We start from the raw sequence: 22,216 nt of genomic DNA, 5'->3' as shown, positions 1-22,216 counted from the left end.
CACCTCAAGCTGTGTTCGGTATAGAGGACACCCGTGTCTACAGAAAGGTGGAAAACGAAACATCACATTTCTTGCGATGAAAATAAAGTGGTGGCTCTGTATTTTATGGAGAGTATTTTCACTTAGTATTGCAATATCTACATCGGGTATTTATGGGTCTCCGTCTGTTTCACGTCCAGTTGGCAGGAGAAAAATCCTCAAACTGGGCACATCACAAGGCGTTGGTGACTTGCTTACAGCCCACCTATCATCCACAGCAAACAGAAAATCAAGCCCGAGGATACTCTCTCACAGTATCTCATTCAGAACACCCCAACTCACACCAGCGCCTGTAAGGATATATTCATCTCCACCACCCGAGATCCAGCGCCCTACGCTTCTCGATAGGACTGTACCAAAGTCTCAACCTGATTTTGCTACGCTCCCGGACGTTTCGGTTACGTGTTCCAGTGGTGACTTCGTGGTCCGGGTCAAACGGAATTTTTATGGTTTTGAGGCCGACACAGATGAGTTGACGCTGGGAAGCACCTGCAAGAGTAACGGTGTTCTCATGCCTTATGGTGACTTGCTCTTCTCGTATCCATTGATGGAGTGTGATGGCAAACGGCAGGTAAGATTGTTGAAGGTGATTAAACTGATAGTCTTGTTGGAGTTAACGTTCTTGCTTGTATGAAATTATAACATTTTAATCTCATCACTGACAGATGCCACCGGGTTATCTCATCTATACATTTGTGCTCCATTACACGCCTCTGACCTGGTTCCCACGCAGAGCGCATCGCTTTAACGTGCAGGTCGAGTGTCGGTTTCAAAGGTTAGTCGCCTCATAATTTAATGATGCGGCTATATCCACAATATCACTATAAACCGATAAACCATATCCTTCTGCACAGGTATCATCATGTTTATCAGCTGGTGGTGCGCCCTACGTGGGAAACACACACCGTGCTTAAAAAGCTAAAGGGGCGCGTTAACTTCCGAATCCAGCTGATGGACGGTGAGGATAATGTTGTGGTTGGTTATGAGTGGATCAAGATTGAATTGATTTTTATAATCACTTTTAATGCAAACCAGTTGTGACATGTTTTTACATATTCAGCAATATGTCTTTTGTTTCATGTCTTTTAGATGCATGGGCCATGCCAGCCAAGTCCCAGGTGTACATGCTGGGACAGACCATTAATTTCCAGGTTTCTGCACTTAATCTATCCCATGGAGGAAAGCTTTTCATCAACCACTGCTATGCCACAACATCTAAAGACTCCAAGACATCCCTCAAGTTCACTGTCATTGACAACTTTGGGTATGTACGCATGGAGAACAGAGATTCCTTTGGGTTGCACCTGATAAGGACTTGGTTAGGAGGAATATAAACCTACACATTACGCTGACCTGAGTGTAAACTCATTGTTCTCTGATCCACAGCTGCATGCTGGAGAGCCAGAAGAACCCTGGTGGCTCTCAGTTTGTCTCCCCCAGGACTGATGACACCCTCCGGTTCTTCCTCAGTGCCTTCCAGTTCACCTCTGACCCAGACACACCGGTGAGTATGGGAGACTTGTACCCTATCATTGAATCTCAATCACTCTGGACATTTATGTTGCATGTATGCATATTAACAGGGCTGTTTATTGTAAATAAGCAAACTAATTGTGGCCTTTGAGCAATAAAATAATTGACATTAATTTTTCAATTTCCTTTATCAGAGTTCATCTTTTCATCTCCTCTAGGTCTTCCTTCACTGTAAACTGCATGTGACATCAGAGGAAACCGGCCCCATACACAAGTCTTGCACCTACCAAGAGAACAGGTATGCTGGTAGGAGTAAGATGTTGCACTGTGGGAAATGTAGTCTGCTCTTGAACTTACTTCCTCCTTGCACTCAAGACCTTTACACCCCTAACACTTGCCTTTTTGTACTGACTTTGCTGATGGCGGCTTTGAGAAGTTTTACACACTATGTCTGAGATGTGGTTGTTGTACCAAGCAATCTTAAGTTGAATATCATAACTGCAAATCACTCTGGATCAGAGCGTTTGCTAAATTACAAATATAAGTAGTCTCTTTGATTCCCCTTCTGTAGGTGGAAAGCTGTCATGGGAGAGGATTCCATCTGTGACTGCTGTGACTCCAAATGTGTGACACCGAAACCCAGAAGATCCATGGTGAAGGGTAAGTGACTCAACCTAACCCATAATCACTGGTTTGGGTATACAGCACTGACATCTCCCTTGTGCTCAAATAGGCCATGGTGATGAGGCCTCCAGTAGTGATGACACTTCTAACCTGTTGATTTCCATATCCTGTAGGGTTTGCCAGCAGCGGGCCTCTACTGCTCTTAGATCAGCCATCCGCACCAAAGGGTGGTTTCCCACCAGTCAGTCCCTCACTAGTTGAAGACACTGTCTGGTTTGAGACCAAAATGGATGAGTTTGACAACCCAGATCTACTGGAAACCATTGACGTGGAGAAGTATCGTGATAAGGAAGAGGGTTATACTCGTTCCAAGGAGGATGAATCAGTGCCGTTGGAGGGTGAGGAGTCAGTGGTTCAGACTGTGTTTAGAAAGGGGGAGATATTTGAGGGCACACAGGGGTCAGGTGTGAGGGATTCACAGTTGATAAGGGGAGAGGGGTCAGGGTTTAGAGCTGAGGGGACAGGGTTGCGACTAGAGTTTCCATGGGAGAGGGCAGAGTTGAGAGAGAGGAATCCATGGGAGAGTAAGGGATCAGTGTTGACCGAGGAGGGCTCCATTGAAAGGCAATGGATGCATCCACAGGAGGAGTCCTCCCTGGGATCAGAGATGGGGGGAAAGTCTGTATCACAGGAAGAGGTGGTTTCACAGTCCATGAAGGAATGGGGATTTGGGGTGGGTGAGGTGCAACCACTTGTGATTCCTGAGGATGAGGGGAAGGAAGGAAGAGTGGAGTCTGGGGAAACAGATGAGGATGACAAGACGTTTCCACTCTTCTCTGAGACTGGTGAGGAGATCATTAGTGATTTTGACGGGCTGGTAGAGTCCGGGACTGACGGTGGGAAAGACTTGCCCAGGGTTTGGCATTTCAAGTGGTGATGGGGTCAGTGACTGAGACCATACAGTGGTTCATTCTAATCTTAACCATAGACTTCTACTACGGTACACCACTGATACAGTTGAAATAAATAATGCAACTCTTAATTTCTTAATCACCAGATGGAATGGGAAGTCTTTCTACAAGATTTGTTTTACTTTGACTTAAACATTTGAGGAAGTAAACTTTTCAGCCAAAATTACAAATCCTTTCCTTGTCTTTATCTCAAAGCAGGAAATGCACATAACGGTAGGTGAAGAATACTGATAATGACATCAATAGGCCCACTGTTTTCCCAGTCAGACATTACATTAATACATTTGCCCCACAATGTTTGTACATACTACATGATTTTTCTGAGCATGCTAACTAGGGTCATTGTAAAATGTGAACATGGGATAACAAACCAACCACTGCTGTCCAAGCAGTATCCACAATATCTCCGCTAAGTGTGTCTTAAGTGCTATAAAGGAAGTTAATGTTTGTTTCCCTGTCGCACTGACTGAGAATCTTTGGTTGAAAATGTTCCAGATCACACCGACTGCATTGCCTCACCTTGATTGAGCTAATAAACTGACTGGTACAGAAAGCTATGGGTGATTTTTTTTTTACATTCCATTAACATGACATGGAGACTGTATTACTCACTTTCAGACTATTACTGTATGCTCAGTATATCATGACCTATCTAGTGTAAATCTAGTCATCCACTAAGCAGATAATTTATGAGTTTAACATGATTTTGATACTTTATATTTGTGATAACTTTTTTGTGACTTAGCATGATCTCAATGCCACTGTTACTGCTCTACCAGCAGTTCCAGTACAACCACCATTACAATCCTCATTATAGTCAGTGAAACTTGGCATTTTTCATTGTTTCAACAGCATCCATTGCATCATTGTCTGATAAATAAACAAAACAACAAATATTGGCGGTATGTCAGAACTTAAGTACCACCCAAATGTACATGGTAAACTATAAAGTAATATGGCAGTAACTTCTTGGGAAAGTACTCTGGGCAGCATTGCCAACAGTCTCAAAAATCAGACTCCATTCATCTATATATATATATATTCTTACGTTTATTTTCCACTGGCCCACATGTTTTTCTCAGTGCTGATATTAATAGTACAAACAACAGCAGTACAAATGTCACTATAGGAACAAGAATTGTCCATCTTTTTCTGTTGGCTTCAGAAACTCTGCTTTTTTCCACTGACCTCTCATTTCCTGGGAAGAAAATGTTTGAACATTGCGATTATACTCTACGTCTAAACTGACCTCTATATTTCTCTCTCTCAACATTTGTGCAGTAGAGAGGCAATGTCAAGGGTTTTTCAAATCCAGGATATTGTCTATTTACCTCTGACGTGTGATCGCTCTTCTGATCTCCTGTCTCAGGTCCTTGTTCTTCAGGACGAAAGTGAAGGTCTTGTTGAAAGGTCCCTGTAGGGTCAGTGTACTGAAGACCGAGTATAGTCCATGTGTGTCCTCTAAAAGATGTATGACTGTTTTATTAGTGACATCATCACCGCTGTCATCCAGCCACTGCACCAAGGGTCGGGGATACCCTCCCTGTGAGGTCAAGACTAGCTCCACATTGCTTGGAGATGCTGTGAAGTCCAGCTGTATGCTGAAATAGAGGTCATGGATACACTTTATATTCTTTCATGCAATTAAACTATCTCAGTAAGCATTTTACATCCCAAGAAACCCAAATTGGTGTGATAAAGAACAGTGCTTTTCTAGGACATCAGTCATTTTCAGTCCACAAAGCGGAGAATGTTTAATACTCTATCACACCTGCTAATTTCAGGGGAAAGGTCTTCTGACTGCCCAGCACTGTGCTCACAGAGCAGGTATAGTCCCCTTTGTCCCCCAGGTTGGTATGGTCCAGCATGAGAGAGGCATTACCCCTCTTCATCTCTGAGTGGTACAGGCTTGTTCTGTTGGCATAATGTCTGCTCTGTCTGTCCAGTTGGTCCTGACCGTAGTAGAAGCTGTGGATCACCTCCATCCCTCTCTCCCATGTGATCACACTGCTGGCCAGGTCCCAGACCTTTCCCACAGGAAAAGTGCAGTCTAGTACCACATGCTGCCCCACGATGGAAAGCTAGGGTTCACTGGGAACCTTGATCTCAAATTCAACTATAGACAGACAGGGACACAGACAGTCTCACTACCCCATCTAAGATATCATGATTACAGTGACACTTTTGATCAGATACACATTACTCCTTACATTTAAGTAGTTACCATTGACAGTAAAAGAAGAGTACCATAGAAATGTGTATACCAGAATAAGATCCCTTGAAGAACAGGATTGAAACAAAACATAATTGAGTGACCCAGGATTTCCAACTCATGACAGAGTTTACTGTATTCAATCGGTATTTGTCAAATTCAAGTAAGTCCTTCAATGAATTAGCTGCAGTCCAGGCACTGGTGTCATGCAATGTATTTTGAAAATGAAAGAACCACTAATCTTTCATTCTGACACTGGCTCCATGACACTCAGGTACATAGCAGGCAGTCGTTTATTGCATGACTTGTCTATTAAGTTATCATTGTAAATCCAGATCCAGACCCATTCTGATTTGAACGTATAAAGGAATTTAGTTTTTAGCCCCCAACAAAGATCCACATGAATCCATTCCAATCCCTTATTTCTCAAGGAAGACCTTCTGTAGATGCTCATGTCTGAGCATGTTTCCTTTTTACGGCCTCTGATAGGAGAGTTTCGTAACAATAAACCTCTGGACTTGTTGCTCAACAGAGCGCTTTGGCCCACTAAATCAGGGATGGTCAATCGTTGGCCACACCCCTTTCGTAGGCCCACGGACCAATAAAAAATACATCATAGTATATACACTACCATGAAAATGTTTGCGGTCACTTAGAAATGTCCTTGTTTTTTAAAGAAATTTTTAAAAAATGTGTCCATTAAAATAACATCAAATTCATCAGAAATACAGTGTAGACATTTTTTATGTTATAAATGACTATTGTAGCTGGAAACAGCAGATTTTTTTATGGAATATCTACATTGGTGTATCTCATTATCAGCAACCATCACTCCTGTGTTTCAATGGCATGTTGTGTTAGCTAATCCAAGTTTATAATTTTAAAAGGCTAATTGATCATTAGAAAACCCTTTTGCAATTATGTTACCACAGCTGAAAACTGTTCTGATTAAAGAAGCGATAAAATGGGCCTTCTTTAGACTAGTTGAGTATCTGGAGCTTCAGCATTTGTGGGTTCGATTACAGGGTCAAAATGGCCAGAAACAAAGAACTTTCTTCTGAAAGTCGTCAGTCTATTCAAATAAACTCGGCAAAAAAAAGAAATGTCCCTTTTTCGCATGCTTGTTCAATGAACCATAAACAATTAATGAACATGCACCTGTGGGCCGGTCGTTAAGACACTAACAGCTTGCAGACAGTTGGCAATTAAGGTCACAGTTGTGAAATCTTAGGACACTAAAGAGGCCTTTCTACTGACTCTGAAAGACACAAAAAGAAAGATGCCCAGGGTCCCTGCTCATCTGTGTGAATGTGCCTTAGGCATACTGCAAGGAGGCATGAGGACTGCAGTTGTGGCCTGGGCAATAAATTACTATGTCCGTATTGTGAGACGCCTAAGACAGCGCTACAGGGAGACAGGACGGACAGCTGATCATCCTCGCAGTGGCAGACCACGTGTAACAACACCTGCACAGGATCGGTACACCCGAACATCACACCAGCGAGACAGGTACAGGATGGCAACAACTACCTGAGCTACACCAGGAACGTACAATCCCTCCATCAGTGCTCAGACCGTCATCGATAGGCTGTGAGAGGACTGAGGGCTTGTAGGCCTGTTGTAAGGCAGGTCCTCACCAGACATCGCCGGCAACAACGTCGCCTATGGGCACAAACCCACCGTCGCTGGACCAGACAGGACTGGCAAAAAGTGCTCTTCGCTGACGAGTCGCGGTTTTGTCTCACCAGGGGTGATGGTCGGATTCACGTTTATTGTCGAAGGAAGGAGCGTTGCACCAAGGCTTGTACTCTGGAGCGAGATCGATTTGGAGGTGGAGGGTCCGTCATGGTCTGGGGCGGTGTGTCACAGCATCATCGTACTGAGCTTGTCATTGCAGGTAATCTCAACGCTGTGCGTTACAGGAAACATCCTCCTCCCTCATGTGCTACCCTTCCTGCAGGCTCATTCTGACATGAGCCTCCAGCATGACAATGCCACCAGTCATACTCCTCGTTCTGTGCGTGATTTCCTGCAAGACATGAATGTCAGTGTTCTGCCATGGCCAGCGAGGAGCCCGGACCTCAATCACATTTAGCATGTCTGGGACCTGTTGGATCGGACGGTGAGGGCTAGGGCCATTCCCCCCAGAAATGCCCGGGAACTTGCTTTGATGGAAGAGTGGGGTAACATCTCACAGCAAGAACTGAAGAACTGGGAAATCTGGTGCAGTCCATGAGGAAGAGGTGCACTGCAGTACTTAATGCAGCTGGTGGCCACACCAGATACTGACTGTTACTGTTATGTCTCAGTTGTTGAATCTTGTTATGTTTATACAAATATTTACACATTTTAGGTTTGCTGAAAATAAACGCAGTTGACAGTGAGAGGACGGTTTTTTTTCTTCCTGAGTTTAGTACCCGTAAAACACCAGTCTCATCAGTGAAGAGGCGACTCCGGGATGCTGGCCTTCTAGGCAAAGTTCCTCTGTCCAGTGTCTGTGTTCTTTTGCCCATCTTAATCTTTTCTTTTTATTGGCCAGTCTGAGATATGGCTTTTTCTTTGCAACTCTGCCTAGAAGGCCAGCATCCCGGAGTCGCCTCTTCACTGTTGATGTTGAGACTGGTGTTTGCTAAAGTTAAGATATCGTTGTCACCGGCAAACTTCAGTCAGTCAGGGAAGCTGCAGTCTAGGAAGCTGCAGTCTATCTCCACCATGGATGGCAAGCTTGGACAGACTGGGAACAGAGATCTGAAACCAGTGGAGCCTGCTGAGGGGAGGATGGCTCATAATGGCTGGAAACCATGTGTTTGATACCATTCCACTAATTCCGCTCCAGGCATTACCACAAGCTCGTCCTCCCCAATTAAGATATCACCAACCTCCTGCAGTAAATGTATCTACAGACACAGGAACACAAACAGTTTTACTAACCACTCTGGATAGTGGTAAATTCAGCACACACTTAATGTTTGAGAAAGACTGTGGGTTTTAACTGGTAAACAACGTATTATTTAAACAGTAATATGGTAAATCATTGGTACTACTGATGTGTTATCTCATAACAAAATAACATAATGCTGTATATCTCAAATTCAACTACAGCGACAGGGACACAGACAGTCTTACATCAGTGTAGTTAGGTCCCATTGATAGTAAAACCAGGAGTACCATAGAAGTGAGTCTTACCAGAGAAGGAAGTCTTAAATCAGTGGTTCACAAACTGGTTTGCAGGAGGATATTTTTTGTGCATTTTTACAATGTCATTAATATATAGTATTATAATTTTTTTGGTCTCTAGAACCCATACTCAAATCTACATTCAGTAATGTTTTGAGGGTTTTATTAATACCTTTTCTATACTTATTCTATGGTCTGGGTATGTTTTTTCACCACTCAACCATTTATGCTGGGTCACGACTCAACAGACACTTAAATTGGTGGGTCACGAAGCAAAACATTTGTGAACCACTGTCTTAAATAACTGGAGAGAAACAAAACATCCTTTGAGTGATTCATGATGTCCAGGTCATGACAGAGTTGACTTTATTCAACCAGCAATGCTACACAATAAAATAAGTCCTTCAGTGAATCAGAAGCAGTCAAGGCACTGGTATTTTACAGTTTATGCTGAGGAATGAATGACCTACTGATACTCCATGCACTTACTGCAACTCTTTGTCACTGACTCCGCCTAGCCCGGGCTTCCCTCTCGATGAGGTGAAAGCCTGTGACAGAAGCTAGAGTCCGCCAAATGACACACAACGTCAGTGACACAAGGACATTGCCAAATAATCTTTGACGTTATTCTAGTATCTTCTATGACCTGCTTATTCATTTGTCATTGTAAATCAAGATACACCCCAATTCATATCAAGGCATTTCGTTTTAAGCCCCAACAGAGATCCATCCACTCACATAAATTCAATCCCTTATTCCCCATGGATTCTCTCAGACATGCCCTCTAATAAGAGTTTATATAGCAGCTCAGCAACAATAATACAATAAACATCTGGTTTAAAAATAAACCTCGACAAAGGTAACAGATTATTTTGTTACCCCTGTCAAGGTTTGACACATTACCCAGGAGACAGACAAATCAAACATTCAAACGTAAACAATATATTATGTCAAATCTAAATAATAACAATATTAAAATATGCATTACATATACAGTCAATCTATTCAATAATTTGTCTAAATTATTACTGTCAACAGACTGTCAAAAGATGTGTCTAAGATGGACACTGGAAAACCAGACGTATGTGAATGTGAAGTTTCAACATCCTGATAAGACAGAAAAGGTACAAACCTGGGGGAAACCCGAGAGCAGGAAGTGTGTGTGTGTGTGTCTCTCACATAAATGGATCTAACTGACTGATAAAATATTGACAGAACTTTTCTCAAAATGTTTCAGAAAAAGGGTAGAAATAATGATATGGCTGAATTCATTCATTGTGAATAAATCAATTTATTCGGTTATATTGAAATAAGTGAAACTATACTTAATCATTTTTCATAATCTTTTATCATTGAAATCACTTTGAATAATATTTAGTACTTCCAAAGCAGATTTCATTCAGTTGAGGAATATCCCAATTTCTGGACAATTTAGCAACATCAATGCAATGTATAATATAGCTCCTATCTGGTTGAAAGGAAGTGTATATAAATCTGAGGGACAAGTAATTAAAAACAAGACAAATACCTATTTGTTCAAATACTCATAGTGAAAGACTGAGATTTGATTTATACAAAGGATGAGCTTCCAGTACAAATCTATGAACATTCATATCAACAACAGAGAAACAAAATATGAACATGTAAATTGGGATTCTCAGCATGAATATGATTCTCATCCTCAGAACAAATGACATCATCCAGTTCTGATGACATCATTTTAGTTGCTAGGGAGATAAGAAAATATGATGACATCAGATGACTTCATAAAATATTGACATTATTGAAACGTAGAACAAAAGAAAAAAAACATTTATTTTTTTTCTCCCAAAATGCAATGGAAGATGTTTACAGGAAATTATATTAGGTAAATAATGTTTAATGCAAACACATGAAGGATGAAATGGGAACTTAACACAATTTAATAGTGCATGATCTTATAATGATATGAATATATAAAAATACAACATTCTGGTATATAATCCAGACAAGTGGATTATAAAACTTTTCATTGTTTTGTGTACCAAACGGCAGTAGCTGTAACATTCCATAGTTGACACTAGAGGGCAACCTAGCCTTGTACCTAGACCAGAATGCTGTCCATGGCTGTCTATTGTTAATCAGACCAGTAAGAAGTCCTTCTGGCAAAGAAAAATACTCTAAAATAGAAAAAATAGTATTAGAGAAATTAAAGACCAACACCATTTTCATATAAACTCAAAGGATTGTTTTTGTTGTTGTTGACAGGGCAACATTTAGCTATGTCCTGTTGCCTTGCCTTCAGAAGGCTCTGTAGTTCTCATCCACTCACCCCTTGATCCATCTCTTTCCCTCTTGTGATTGACATATGGTGTTTGACACATTGGGTCTTCTCAATTTACAGGTAAAAGTCAGTCTGTCTTTGTGAATGATTAGTCCTTGCCAAGTGGCAGTGTTGCTCATGTGGATGATGATGATGGTGACACTTCAACACTAACTGCTGTCCCGTTTGGAGCCTCTGGAGCACCTTTGACAGGAGAGAAAGATAAGTCAGATCAGATCAACATGAATGGATAATAGCTGTAACAAAGGAAGCAAGTATGGTTGTGTCAGAATCACAGATCCCTTACCCTCAGTGTTGTCTGCTGGCTGTGCTTCCTGTCCCGCAGTTTGCACATGCTCAGTCTCCACACTGGGCTCTGCATCTGTGACCTTAAGCCTGGGTTTCCTTGCCACAGGTGGTGGAACCTTGACTGCCACCTCCTTCTGTGTTTCTATGGACTTGGATGGATTGGACATAGATGAAAGCTCTGCCACCAGCTTCTTTGTGAGATTGGCCTGGGCCTCAGGGGTTGAGAGGGTTTCTATGACAACCTTCTTTGTGCTCTTGGCGAAGATGAAACTGGCGGTAGATGAGGGGAACTTGAGACCTGTTGGGGAAGTTGGGGAGTGCAGGCTGAGATGAGAGGGAGGCCCCTCTTTACTTCTGGCCTCTGTCCTCAAGCGAATGGCCTCCTGCATTCTCATGGTGGCTGAGGCAGAAGGAGACTTACTTGTAGGAGAGGTGACAGTAGAGGACTTTGAGGGTAAATTAACTATGCTGGGCTGGAACTTGGCTGTGGTTGTGGTTGGGGCTGAGGTTAGGGCTGCCTCTGGGACAGTGGCTGAGGTTAGGGCTGCCTCCGGGACAGTGGCTGAGGTTAGGGCTGCCTCTGGGACAGTGGCTGTGGGAAGTTGTGAGACAACAGTAGTAGGTGGGGATGTGACAGTGGGAGGGGGAGCTGTCATGATCAGAGACCTTCGAATAGGCTTCTGTGGAGCCTCCCCGTTACTGGGTTGTTTGGCCCTCAAAGTGACCTCTGTATGGTTCTGTCCCTGACTCTGGTCCTTTTTCAGACCCTGGTCACCATTATTGACAGACCTCAGCTTGACCATCTGCAGAAGGGAGGGGGTGACCACAGGAGTGGGGGCCTCCTCTGGGGGAGTGGGAGAGCTCTTGCTGAGGGACATCTTCTCTTGGTTCTGGCACTCTGTGATCCCTGGGCTGGGCTGCGGTATTCCCTGGGGTGCAGATGAAACTTCCTGTGGTGCAGGTCGGGCAGGGTTTGGAGCACCCACTGTCCCCTCTGAAACAGGGGGCACAGGTTCTGTCATAATAACCCCCTCCTCACAACCACTGGGTGGTGGGGGAAGGGGGAGGTCAAGCTCATCACCAAGGGTGGCCAAGTCCATGGGAGGTGGGGGAGGAGGCCAGAAGGATTCCCCAGTGGGGTAGACTAGTGGGAGCTCTGGAGCGGGTGAAGAATCTGAGGGGACCCCAAGTATGGTCACTGGCGGGGTCTGTTTGGAAGGGGGAAGGGGAGGATAGTGTGCTGGGGGAGGAGAAGGAGATGGCAAGACGCGTGCTAGAGCAGGGCTAAGCATAGACAACGTGTCCATTTTAAGTTGAGATTCAGTCCTTTTCTCTGTAGCAGGAGTCTGTATTTCTGTATTTACTTTTCCTAGGCCCCTTCCTGGAGCTACTGAGGCGTTCACTGACTTTTCATTTACCAACCGACTTGCCTGGACCGTCTCTAGTTTACCTATCATCTGACTTACCTTGACCTTCTCTGGTTCAACCACCAACTGACTTCCTTGTACCCTCTCTTGTTCAACTTTCTGTGCCACTTCACTATTCCTTTTCATACCTTCAGAAGGCTCTATTTGAGTCGGTCCTTTATCTCCCACTTCTATAACCACTGGACTCAACCCATCTTTTTCCTGGACCTTTGGACTCTCCTGACCATTTCCTGACACAGATGTTAGTGCTGCTGGATTACTGGTCTGCTCTTTAGACAGAGACTCAGTGACCCTATCTAGCACACCTCCTGCCTCCTGCTCTGGTGCAGATTCAGAAGCCTCTCTTGATGTGGAAGGAGACTGCCTCTGCTGTCGTCGATCCTTTGGGTTCTTTCGCACCAGCGTATCCGTGTTGTTGGGGGCCGGGGGACCTAGCAGCAGTTCAAAAGTGCGCTTGTTGTGTGCCCATACCTCCGGGGGAGGAGGAGAGGGGGCACACACTTTGGGTGGGGGAGGGATATTGAACAGCTCTCTGAGTGCCATGACTGAAGGTGAGGAAGTTACAGTGTCGACTGGAGGGGATGGACTGACAGTCTTGCTGCTGTCAGAGGCCTGTGGCTGAATAACAGGTGATGGGGATGGTGCCTTGGGGAAAATGCTTGCTAGTTTAGCCAGGATGCCCCTCTTGTTTCCTGGGGATGAGTTATGGGTCTGTTTGGAGGGGAGGGTGGGCATGCTACCCGGGCTGGGATAGCAGCTGGAGGGGGAAACAGTCTTCTTCAGGATGTTTTCCTGGGGGGTCTGTTTCTGGGGAGAGAAGCCTGTGGAGCCTGGCTGCTCATTCCTCTCCTCTTCCCTGGCTGCTTGCTGTCGGGTGTGAAAGGAGTTGGTGGTCACAGAGCCCGAGGACTCATCCAGAGAGCTGGTGTCTGCTGTGTATCCAGGGCTACTTTTGTTGCTGGAGGGCATGGGAGAAGAGCCGGTCTCCCCAGCACTGACAGCCTTAGCCTCCCCACTACGGACTGGGCTGCTTTGGGCAGGGGCAGCCACCCTGATGTCAGTCAGGTCTCGTGAGCGCCGCTTCATCTTGTCCATGTGTAAGGAGTAGGAGCGGCTGGGTGGGGCCGGTGCCCTCTTGGACTTCATCACAGATAGGCTTCGGATGAAGGGCCCCTCCTGTTTGCCATCATCCCCTCTGGCTTTCCCCTTGCCTTTGATGGTTGAGGTCCTGGAGGCCTTACTGACAGAGGAGTGGATACTCTCTCTGTCCAGGGCCATCTCCCTGGATGAGCCCTCCCCACCCCCCCCCTGTCTGGTTGTGCTGTTGGAGGAGACAGTGGAGGAGTCAGACACCAGGGTCTCAGAGGACTCAGAGTGGCTCCATCCAGAGCTGTCAGAGAAGTGTGGTGGGTTGTATCGGGAGGCAGAGGACATGGCGGAGGCGTGGGAGGAGGCTCTGGAGGAGGCAGGGCTGGCCAGCAGCAGTCTGCTCTTACTGACGGTACGGACACTGCTCCGGCTGCGGTTATGGCTAATCTCCACTACGTCGATGGAGGGTGGCAGCACGGCATTGGGGATGATCTTAGACATGTAGGTGGCCTGGGGGGACATGGACATGACGGGGCTGGGGGGATGGTGCGGCAGGCCGGACACCGTGGTCATCCAGGGGACGGCCAGGGAATTGGGCCTCTTCAGGCCGCACAGCTGGGGGCCCATGCGCTGGAGGAGAGCCAGGTCATCTGTGTGACCGGCCCGGGAGGGGAACTTCTGGACCTGGTCCTCACTAACGGGCTGCAGGCCTTCTACAGACTGGAGATATATCCTCACACCCTCCTGGGAATCAGCTAGGTGAGGCCCATCAATGGTGTGGATGTCCAGGCTCTCACCGTTATGGAGCCCATCCTCGTCTATAACCCGACGAGCTGCCCATGATGCTCTATCCAGCCCTTTAGTGAGGAACAACAGGACAAATCAGAATAAACAGCTACACAAGCAAATACAAGCACATAAGCTTTTATTGAAGGTGAAATTATCCACAGGTATCTTCACAATGGTCTATATTGACATTTCAATGATTTTAGAGCATAAATAATGAGTAGCGTACCCAGTTCCCTCTGGATGTGTTGTGGTATCCCCATAACTGTGGTTCTCCTGTGTCTCCTCCTGGCCTTGGTCTTCTCTGGCTTCTTCTCTGACTTCAGGGGCCTGAAGGTTGAAGCTGGTGGAACAAGACAAAAAGAAGGAGAAATATTAGGTCAAAATCAACAAAAAACCAACAGCCGCTTTCCCTCCAGTGTTTACTCTGAAACACATTGAAGACAAAGAAAATCAAACTGGTTGAAAAAGGTTTTATAGTGGTTCCAGTATGAATTGTTTTCTGGTTATGGTCATGTCATGTTACCTTGGCGGGTCAGTCCTGACCGTGAGGACCGTGTGGAGACAGCGGAGCGCGTTGAGACCTGGGACATGGTGTCTAGTATAGTGCTGTCTGACAAAGAGCCTCTCCTCTCTCTGTAACTGTCACTCTCAGTCTCGTCAGGCTGCCGGGTCACTGTTGACTGTAGCAATCACAGAAAATTCCAAAGTAAATTATTAGTATACACTTAATTAAAGCAGCTGTGAATGCTGTGAACTTGTGATGGGACAATGTTTAGTGATTTGATGTAGCACCATTGATGAAATGTAGAATGGGAAACTTACAGCGATGCTTTGGTCATCCTGGTAATCTACCCCATTATTTGTTTCTGAAATAAAGGTCAAAATATTTCAAATACAGTACCACACAGTACTTCACTTAAAGCATTAATCTTATCAGGGGTAGGTGTTGGATTAAGTGTGAGTATTTGGAGGGATTTGGAGGGCGCTTTAGTACCTTCTTGCTGCTGAAGTTTGAGTCCCTCCCGGGCCTCAGTGTGCAGGTCCTCCAGGTACTTGGGCCGGCTGCCCTCGATGAACACATTCTCCTGGACGTGTGAAGGGACGTGAGTACCCTCATCCTCCTGCTTTGGGACTGCTGGGAGGAGAAAGAGATAGAATGTGAGTGGATATATAATACAAAATAAAGAAATGTGTAAACAAATGAACAATACATTTGGCAAAACTACATTGCACCAAGATAAATGAACCACAAATCCCAGCAGGCTTCATTGACATAACCAGCCAGTATATTCCCCAAACAGTCCTACTCTCATATAATCCAGAGTAGCAGTGTCATAGGGTTATCATGAGGACAGTAGCAGGATAGTGTCCCTTGAGGACAGCAGTCCTGAACAGATCTAGGATCAGTGAGGTGATAACCAGTTAAGTAATGTTGAGAGTGAGGGGCAGCCGTGGCCATGTGGTAAGCCTGCAATCTTTAGTTAATCAAAGCTGCTTTATATTTAGCCATGTTCTGGACGTGTTCTGTGGGGCTAGGAAGACCATGCTGGAATTAGTCATGTGGACCATGTGCTCTGAGCGATCCCTGCTATAAAGCACCATCTCTGGCTGTTCACCCTGGAAATACACCCTCTTTGACCACTTTTAATTTTATCCTCCTAACAATAGCAAGTTCACACAAACTGTAAATTCAGTCAGAATGATTGATGAATGACATGTTTTTCAGACAGTTACAGTATTCCAGTTAAGTAAATACAACCTCTCAGTGACAGAGTCACCAAAATACATTTAGACAACATTTTAACATCATAAGGGGAGATAGTTTAGAATGGCTCTTCAGGGCTTACCAAGCCTCTGTATCACACCAATAGCAAACAGTTTTATACATTTTATGACAACAGGTATTCACTAATGAATTCACTCTAACTCATATCAATTGAACCAGTTAACCCTGCCCGTATCTCCTAGAGAAGGAACATTCACTTGACCATAAAACTTCAACTTCAATAATTCAAGGTATGTATAATCAATGAAAAACCTGTCTGGGAATGTCCAGGACTCAACCCATGAATTAGCCTATACACTGGAACTCACCTTTCCTCTTGAAAAGCAAAGGCACTGGCAGACAAACATTCTGAGTCAAAAGCACCACCATGGCTACTGAGACACCATGGTAATATAATCCCCCTTAAATTTAGAAAAACAGATCTTATCCTTAGAAAAATGACAGGAATTCAAAACTATCCCAGTGAGTAGAACTAAAAATGCAGGGTAGATCAACATCCAATACAGACAAAATAATTCAGTGAACCGGGTAGAAAAGATCTTGCTTGATGTTGTTGTTATTATTCCCCAATTCTAGTGATTACACTTCCATCACTAGACAATGAGAGCTCAGACACTAATCCCAGCAGCCTAATTCTGCCCATCCCTCACGCAAACACCCCCCTCCTCATACCCCAGGCAACTGATCCCATTGCTCCTTGTTTGTGGACATGCTGACCCTGGATTGGTCAGAACGTGATTATGACACCGACCATGCTGGGATCAGACACACACAAAGGGAAAGAGAAAAGTGGTTAGACAGTTGAAGCTCTTATCTGCTTGAAGCAGCCACTTATCATATTGACTAGCTACTGTGCCATTTCTGAAAACTACTCTGGTCTAACTGACAGAAGAGATTAGGAGATCTAGTAATCCTTGAAGAACAAGTTCATTTTGAAGTCTGAACCACAAGGTGGAGTAAAGGAGCTAGAAACTATGAAGGTTTTAGTTATCAAACAAGATCAATCCTGTTGGGAGAGAATACACAATAGAATAAATGTTACACAATGAAATCATGTACCTAACTACTTCTATCTATCAACACGGTCAATGGGATCTAACTGGACTGAAGTAATAAACTGAATACATCATTCCCTGCGATTTACTGCTGGCAAGAATTATGTGGTGAGGCTAATATCTCTTACTACTTTACATCCTTTTAGCAAATCTGCAACTGCCCCTTACTTCCCATGGGGCATGTCTGAAGATGTGTACTACTGTAATGTACAAACTTCATCTCAACCTGGGAAAATGGTCTATTTACCTCCTTGTGCAGTGAGCAAACATGACAAGGAATGTATAACATCTGAGCAAACAGAAAACATTTCCATGTTATCATCATGCTGTATGACTCAGACCTTCACACAGTGCTCCAGGTATTTCACCAGGATGAATGGAACTTAGGCAACATGAATCATGTGGACCATCAGTGGCTCTGTCTGTGCTCTACCAGCATATTTTGCATAGATTGGTTGTTTGATTATGATTATAGCATCATGACATTGTCATTCATGGATAAGCGAGAAATGAGCCCTTTGTAGACCGGGACAAAACAGGAACAGGAGGAGGAAATGGAAAAATGTAAGTACAGCCACAATCACTAATAGATTTACAATATAAATACACCAGTGAAACACAGAGGAAATAGTAATACAATAAACACGCAGACAGACACAGCATTTGGAGGGGGTCTGATGATGTCTCACAGCCTTTTGTTCGTTCCTATTGTAATTCAGTTCATATTAAATCACAGTAGTAACCCATCTGTCACTGGAGTCTAATAGAACACCAGTAGGATTTAAGAGGGAGGCTGATCCTGTGAGCCCCCAAACTGATGTTTACTCCAGGGATTTCAGTGCCAATACCCAATCTAATATGTATGATACCCAACAGCTTAATGCTCTGACATCAAAGATCAGCTTACAGACTCAATGAAATACAAATAACATGTGAGATTGTGTGATATTATGAATGTACACTACATTTTACACATAATTGAATGTAGAGAACAATGCTGAGCATTTAACTATGTCCCTTTGCATTACAGTTACAGCTCTAGTCGATAATGCAAACTAATGGTAAAGTGCCTTCAAAAATAATTCACACCCCTTGACTTTCTCCACATTTTGTTGTGTTACAGCCTGAATATAAAATGGATTAAATGTAGATTTTGTGTCACTGGCCTACACATAATCGCCCATAATGGAAAAGTGAAATTATGTTTTTAGAAAGATTTTGAAATGAATTACAAATTGAAAGCTGAAATGTCTTGAGTCAATAAGTATTCAACCCCTTTGTTATGCCAAGCCTAAATAAGTTCAGGAGTAAAAATGAGCTGAAGTCACATAATAAGTTGCATGGACTCACTCTCTGTGCAATAAGTGTTGCACATGATTTGTGAATGACTACCTCATCTCTGTACCCCACACACACAAATAAATATCTGTAAGGTCCCTCAGTGGAGCAGTGAATTTCAAAGACAAATTCAACCAAAGACCAGCTAGGTATTCCAATGCTTTGCAAAGAAGGGACACTATTGGTAAATTGTTCTACAAAGTATTGACTCAGTGGTGTGTATATTTATATCTGTATTTCATTATCAATACATTTGCTAACATTTCTAAAAACAAGTTTTCACTCAGTATGGGGTATGGTAAGTAGGTGGGTAAGAAAACAATAATATTTAATCCATTTTGAATTCAGGCAGTAACACAACAAAATGTGGAATAAGTCAACTGGTACGAATACTTTCTGAAGGGTAGGTATTAGTCTTTCAGGAATTAAGTCAATGACATGATTATTCAACCAGTAACAGAGTCTATTTAATGAGTCAGATTAGGCGAGAGGGAAATCATCAGAATGAGTTCTCGCCTGTTACCCAGGATCTAGCAGTTATCAGGTTGGCGCTGATACATTCTGACACAGGTAGACTTCATATGGTGCACACAAACACAGCTGACTCTGTCCTAACATGCCTCTCTGTGTTTTGAGAAAGCAATGGACAGACAGACAGACATTCTTTGCTGCTGTGAATGTTCGATCTGCTGCTGTCTGCCAGATCCTACAGACTTTTAACCTCCTAAATGTAATGTCCCCATATTTGGGGACTTTATTAGATTGTTTTATTCAATTCAGTCTGCTATGAGAACGGTAGCCCCTATCTGCAAAAGCAGGGTGTCTGCGGAAAGCTGAGTATCTTGGCTATTGATGTATGCCTTAAAACCTTTGGTGTGACTTACTACCATATTTGGCCATACGAATATATAAGAGCAGGCCGAGCCGAGGACCTCATTTCAAGATGGCTACAACCTAAATTCCATTTAGATTTCTGGAGAGTAAACAAAATAAAGACGGAACACGTCGATTCACACCGAAAGCCAGGACTCCACAGATCATGATGATGGCTTATTTGTCTGCCTGACCTACTGTTATTGATCACCAGCCACAAGAGTGAAAATGTTTATTTGACACGTTTTCACCAAACAGCAAAAAAAAATAATCCACCTTTATTTAAACCAGGTAGGCCAGTTGAGAACAAGTTCTCATTCACAACTGCGACCTGGCCAAGAAAAAGCAAAGCAGTGCGACAAAAACAACAACAACACAGAGTTACACATGGAATAAACGAACGTACAGTCAATAACACAATAGAAAAGGTCTATATACAGTGTGTGCAAATGGCGTGAGGTGGTAAGGCAATAAATAGGCCATAGTGGCGAAGTAATTACAATTTAGTAAATTAACACTGGAGTGATAGATGTGCAGATGATGATGTGGAAGTGGAAATGCTAGTGGCAAAAGAGTCGATAGGATGGGTTATTTACAGATGGGCTGTGCACAGCTGCAGCGATCGGTAAGCTGCACAGATAGCTGATGTTTACAGTTGGTGAGAAAGATATAAGTCTCCAACTTCAGCGATTTTTGAAATTCATTCCAGTCATTGGCAGCAGAGAACTGGAAGGAAAGGTGGCCAAAGGAGGTGTTGGCTTTGGGGATGACCAGTGACCAATACCTGCTGGAGCACGTGCTACGGGTGGGTGTTGTTATGGTGACCAGTGAGCTGAGATATGGCGGAGCTTTACCTAGCAAAGACTTATAGATGACCTGGAGCCAGTGGGTTTGGCGACGAATATGTAGCGAGGACCAGCCGACGAGAGCATACAGGTCGCAGTGGTGGGTGGTATATGGGGCTTTGGTGACAAAACGGATGGCACTGTGATAGACTGCATCCAGTTTTCTGAGTAGAGTGTTGGAGGCTATTTTGTAAATGACATCGCCGAAGTCAAAGATCGGTAGGATAGTCAGTTTTACGAGGGTATGTTTGGCAGCGTGAGTGAAGGAGGCTTTGTTGCGAAATAGGAAGCCGACTCTAGATTTAATTTTGGATTGGAGATGTTTAATATAAGTCTGGAAGGAGAGTTCACAGTCTAACCAGACACCTAGGTATTTGTAGTTGTCCACATATTCTAAGTCAGAACCGTCCAGAGTAGTAATGCTAGTCAGGCGGGCGGGTGCGGGCAGCGATCGGTTGAAAAGCATGCATTTAGTTTTACTAGCGTTTAAGAGCAGTTTGAGATCTTACAAGGTAAGCTTACATTTGGTCTGTGTTTGAGCTATAGCTACATGGAGATTATAAAATTAATCCTTAGGTTGGTATGAACAAATCTAGCCTATTACCAATGTTATCTGATGATGTATGACTTAATGGCAACATCGAACATCCCCCAAGTGACTATATCTTTGCGCATCAAAAATATGACGTTGCCCACTTACCGTAGGCATCCATTACACAGGGGATTGGCTACTATGGCACCTTGACAGTCTTGTAGCCAATGAGATAAGCTTTCCAGGGATATGCAGTTGACTTGGGTGGGACAAAGCAAGGCCTAGAACCTTTAATGCGAACTTTTGCTACCTGACTCAAGAGACGAGACGCACCGAGCACGCTACATTGTAAGCATATTTCATTGCTTTAGCATAAAAGATTGCTTCTCAGGGGGGGAAAATAATAGTAAAACTAAGAATATTGAACAGGAAGCTAAAAAAAAGGCAGCTATGATTAAGTATACTGACATAGAAGCTTTGAATACAATACTGGTTCGGAACAGGGGAGCGATTTGGGAGAACTAGTATTTTGACACGGCCGATGAAGAATGCTTTCTAGAAGGTTTGGATCAACTTTTAGATCTGTAAGTAAATTATTTTCATGACTTTATATTAGCTAATTTACGATATTAAGTTGTCTGCTTTTTGGGCTTTGGATTTAGTTTACATAGAATTTACTTGTTATGTTGGCCTACGTTTTATAATTCCAAAGTAGTTTTTAATTTTTAAATGTTTTTTTATTTCACCTTTATTTAACCAGGTAAGCTAGTTGAGAACAAGTTCTCATTTACAACTGCTACCTGGCCAGTTATTGTCAATGTTTCAAATTAGTTAATTGTTTGCTGTTCTAAGTTTCACCCTTGTAACTTTGGAGAGGCTACTAAACTCTCATAGCCATTGTTTATTTGTGGTTCTCACCTCTGCCTTTGTCTCCAAGGTGCTACTGTTTGCATTGTGTGTGTGTGCTTCACACCTATGTGAGTCACTGTACAGATAAAGTTTAGGCTTGGTGTTTTTACATTACAGTAATGTTGTTTTGTAAATTTAGTCAACTGTAATTCTGTGTGTCTTACAACAATATGTCCCTTTATTTTATTCACCACAGAGCAGAGGTTGTAGAGGATTTGGATGATGACATGTGGGAGCCACCCCTCTCCAGTAAGCGCCCCCGCCGATCAAGGTCTTCACCCCCCCGCTGCTATGTCAATCACCCCGTCTGATAATTCTACATCCACTTTCATAGACCTCTTCAAAAAGAAAATAGGGTCTGTGGCACCATTCGTCCTAAAATAATCAGCTTTTTTGTGAAATGGAAGGACACAAGGGAAGTAACCATGCTCACCACACAGCATAAGGCATTCAATAACAACAATGT

At 43.6% G+C, this 22,216-nt stretch overlaps 2 protein-coding genes and 1 long non-coding RNA gene across 9 annotated transcripts in view; 1 reads left to right on the top strand and 2 right to left on the bottom strand.

Moving 5' to 3' along the window:
- Window positions 1-39: 39 nt before the first annotated feature.
- On the top strand, window positions 40-3,660 carry LOC110497994 (uncharacterized). The gene is made up of 8 exons (XM_021574519.3): window positions 40-610; window positions 705-814; window positions 894-997; window positions 1,129-1,303; window positions 1,426-1,543; window positions 1,731-1,810; window positions 2,084-2,172; window positions 2,310-3,660. The coding sequence occupies exons 1-8, from the start codon at window positions 77-79 to the stop codon at window positions 3,071-3,073; spliced, it is 1,974 nt and encodes a 657-aa protein (XP_021430194.1). The 5' UTR covers window positions 40-76; the 3' UTR covers window positions 3,074-3,660.
- Window positions 3,661-4,138: 478 nt separating this feature from the next.
- Window positions 4,139-5,796, bottom strand: LOC149975241 (uncharacterized). The gene is made up of 2 exons (XR_016489001.1): window positions 4,879-5,796; window positions 4,139-4,708 (listed from the first exon to the last, which is right to left on the bottom strand). It is a non-coding gene; the product is annotated as an uncharacterized LOC149975241 (long non-coding RNA).
- Window positions 5,797-9,767: 3,971 nt separating this feature from the next.
- Window positions 9,768-22,216, bottom strand: part of LOC110497991 (NHS-like protein 3) — a 45,018-nt gene continuing 32,569 nt past the window's right edge. For 6 of the 7 annotated variants that reach the window (XM_021574507.3, XM_090211386.1, XM_021574509.3 and 3 more), the window contains 6 exons: window positions 15,407-15,547; window positions 15,235-15,278; window positions 14,936-15,092; window positions 14,639-14,752; window positions 11,106-14,480; window positions 9,768-11,002 (listed from right to left, as the gene is read on the bottom strand). In XM_021574507.3, coding sequence (XP_021430182.3) covers window positions 10,935-11,002; window positions 11,106-14,480; window positions 14,639-14,752; window positions 14,936-15,092; window positions 15,235-15,278; window positions 15,407-15,547 — 3,899 coding nt within the window. In that variant the 3' untranslated portion in view covers window positions 9,768-10,934. Of the gene's footprint in view, window positions 11,003-11,105; window positions 14,481-14,638; window positions 14,753-14,935; window positions 15,093-15,234; window positions 15,279-15,406; window positions 15,548-16,506; window positions 16,882-22,216 lie in introns of those variants that run through there. The other variant, XM_021574511.3, reaches the window with a different exon arrangement.

Source organism: Oncorhynchus mykiss, chromosome 19, assembly GCF_057628025.1.
Source record: "Oncorhynchus mykiss isolate SJ-2025 chromosome 19, ASM5762802v1, whole genome shotgun sequence".
NCBI lineage: Eukaryota > Metazoa > Chordata > Actinopteri > Salmoniformes > Salmonidae > Oncorhynchus > Oncorhynchus mykiss.
The sequence above is the reverse complement of the archived record's forward strand: the minus strand, read 5'-3'. Positions and strand labels throughout refer to the sequence as shown.

Coding starts and splice junctions, on each gene's coding strand:
- LOC110497994 (XM_021574519.3), top strand. CDS start 77: ATGAAAATAAAGTGGTGGCTCTGTATTTTATGGAGAGTATTTTCACTT. Junction 1,304..1,425: donor ACTGTCATTGACAACTTTGG/GTATGTACGCAT, acceptor TCTGATCCACAG/CTGCATGCTGGAGAGCCAGA. Junction 2,173..2,309: donor CAGAAGATCCATGGTGAAGG/GTAAGTGACTCA, acceptor CATATCCTGTAG/GGTTTGCCAGCAGCGGGCCT.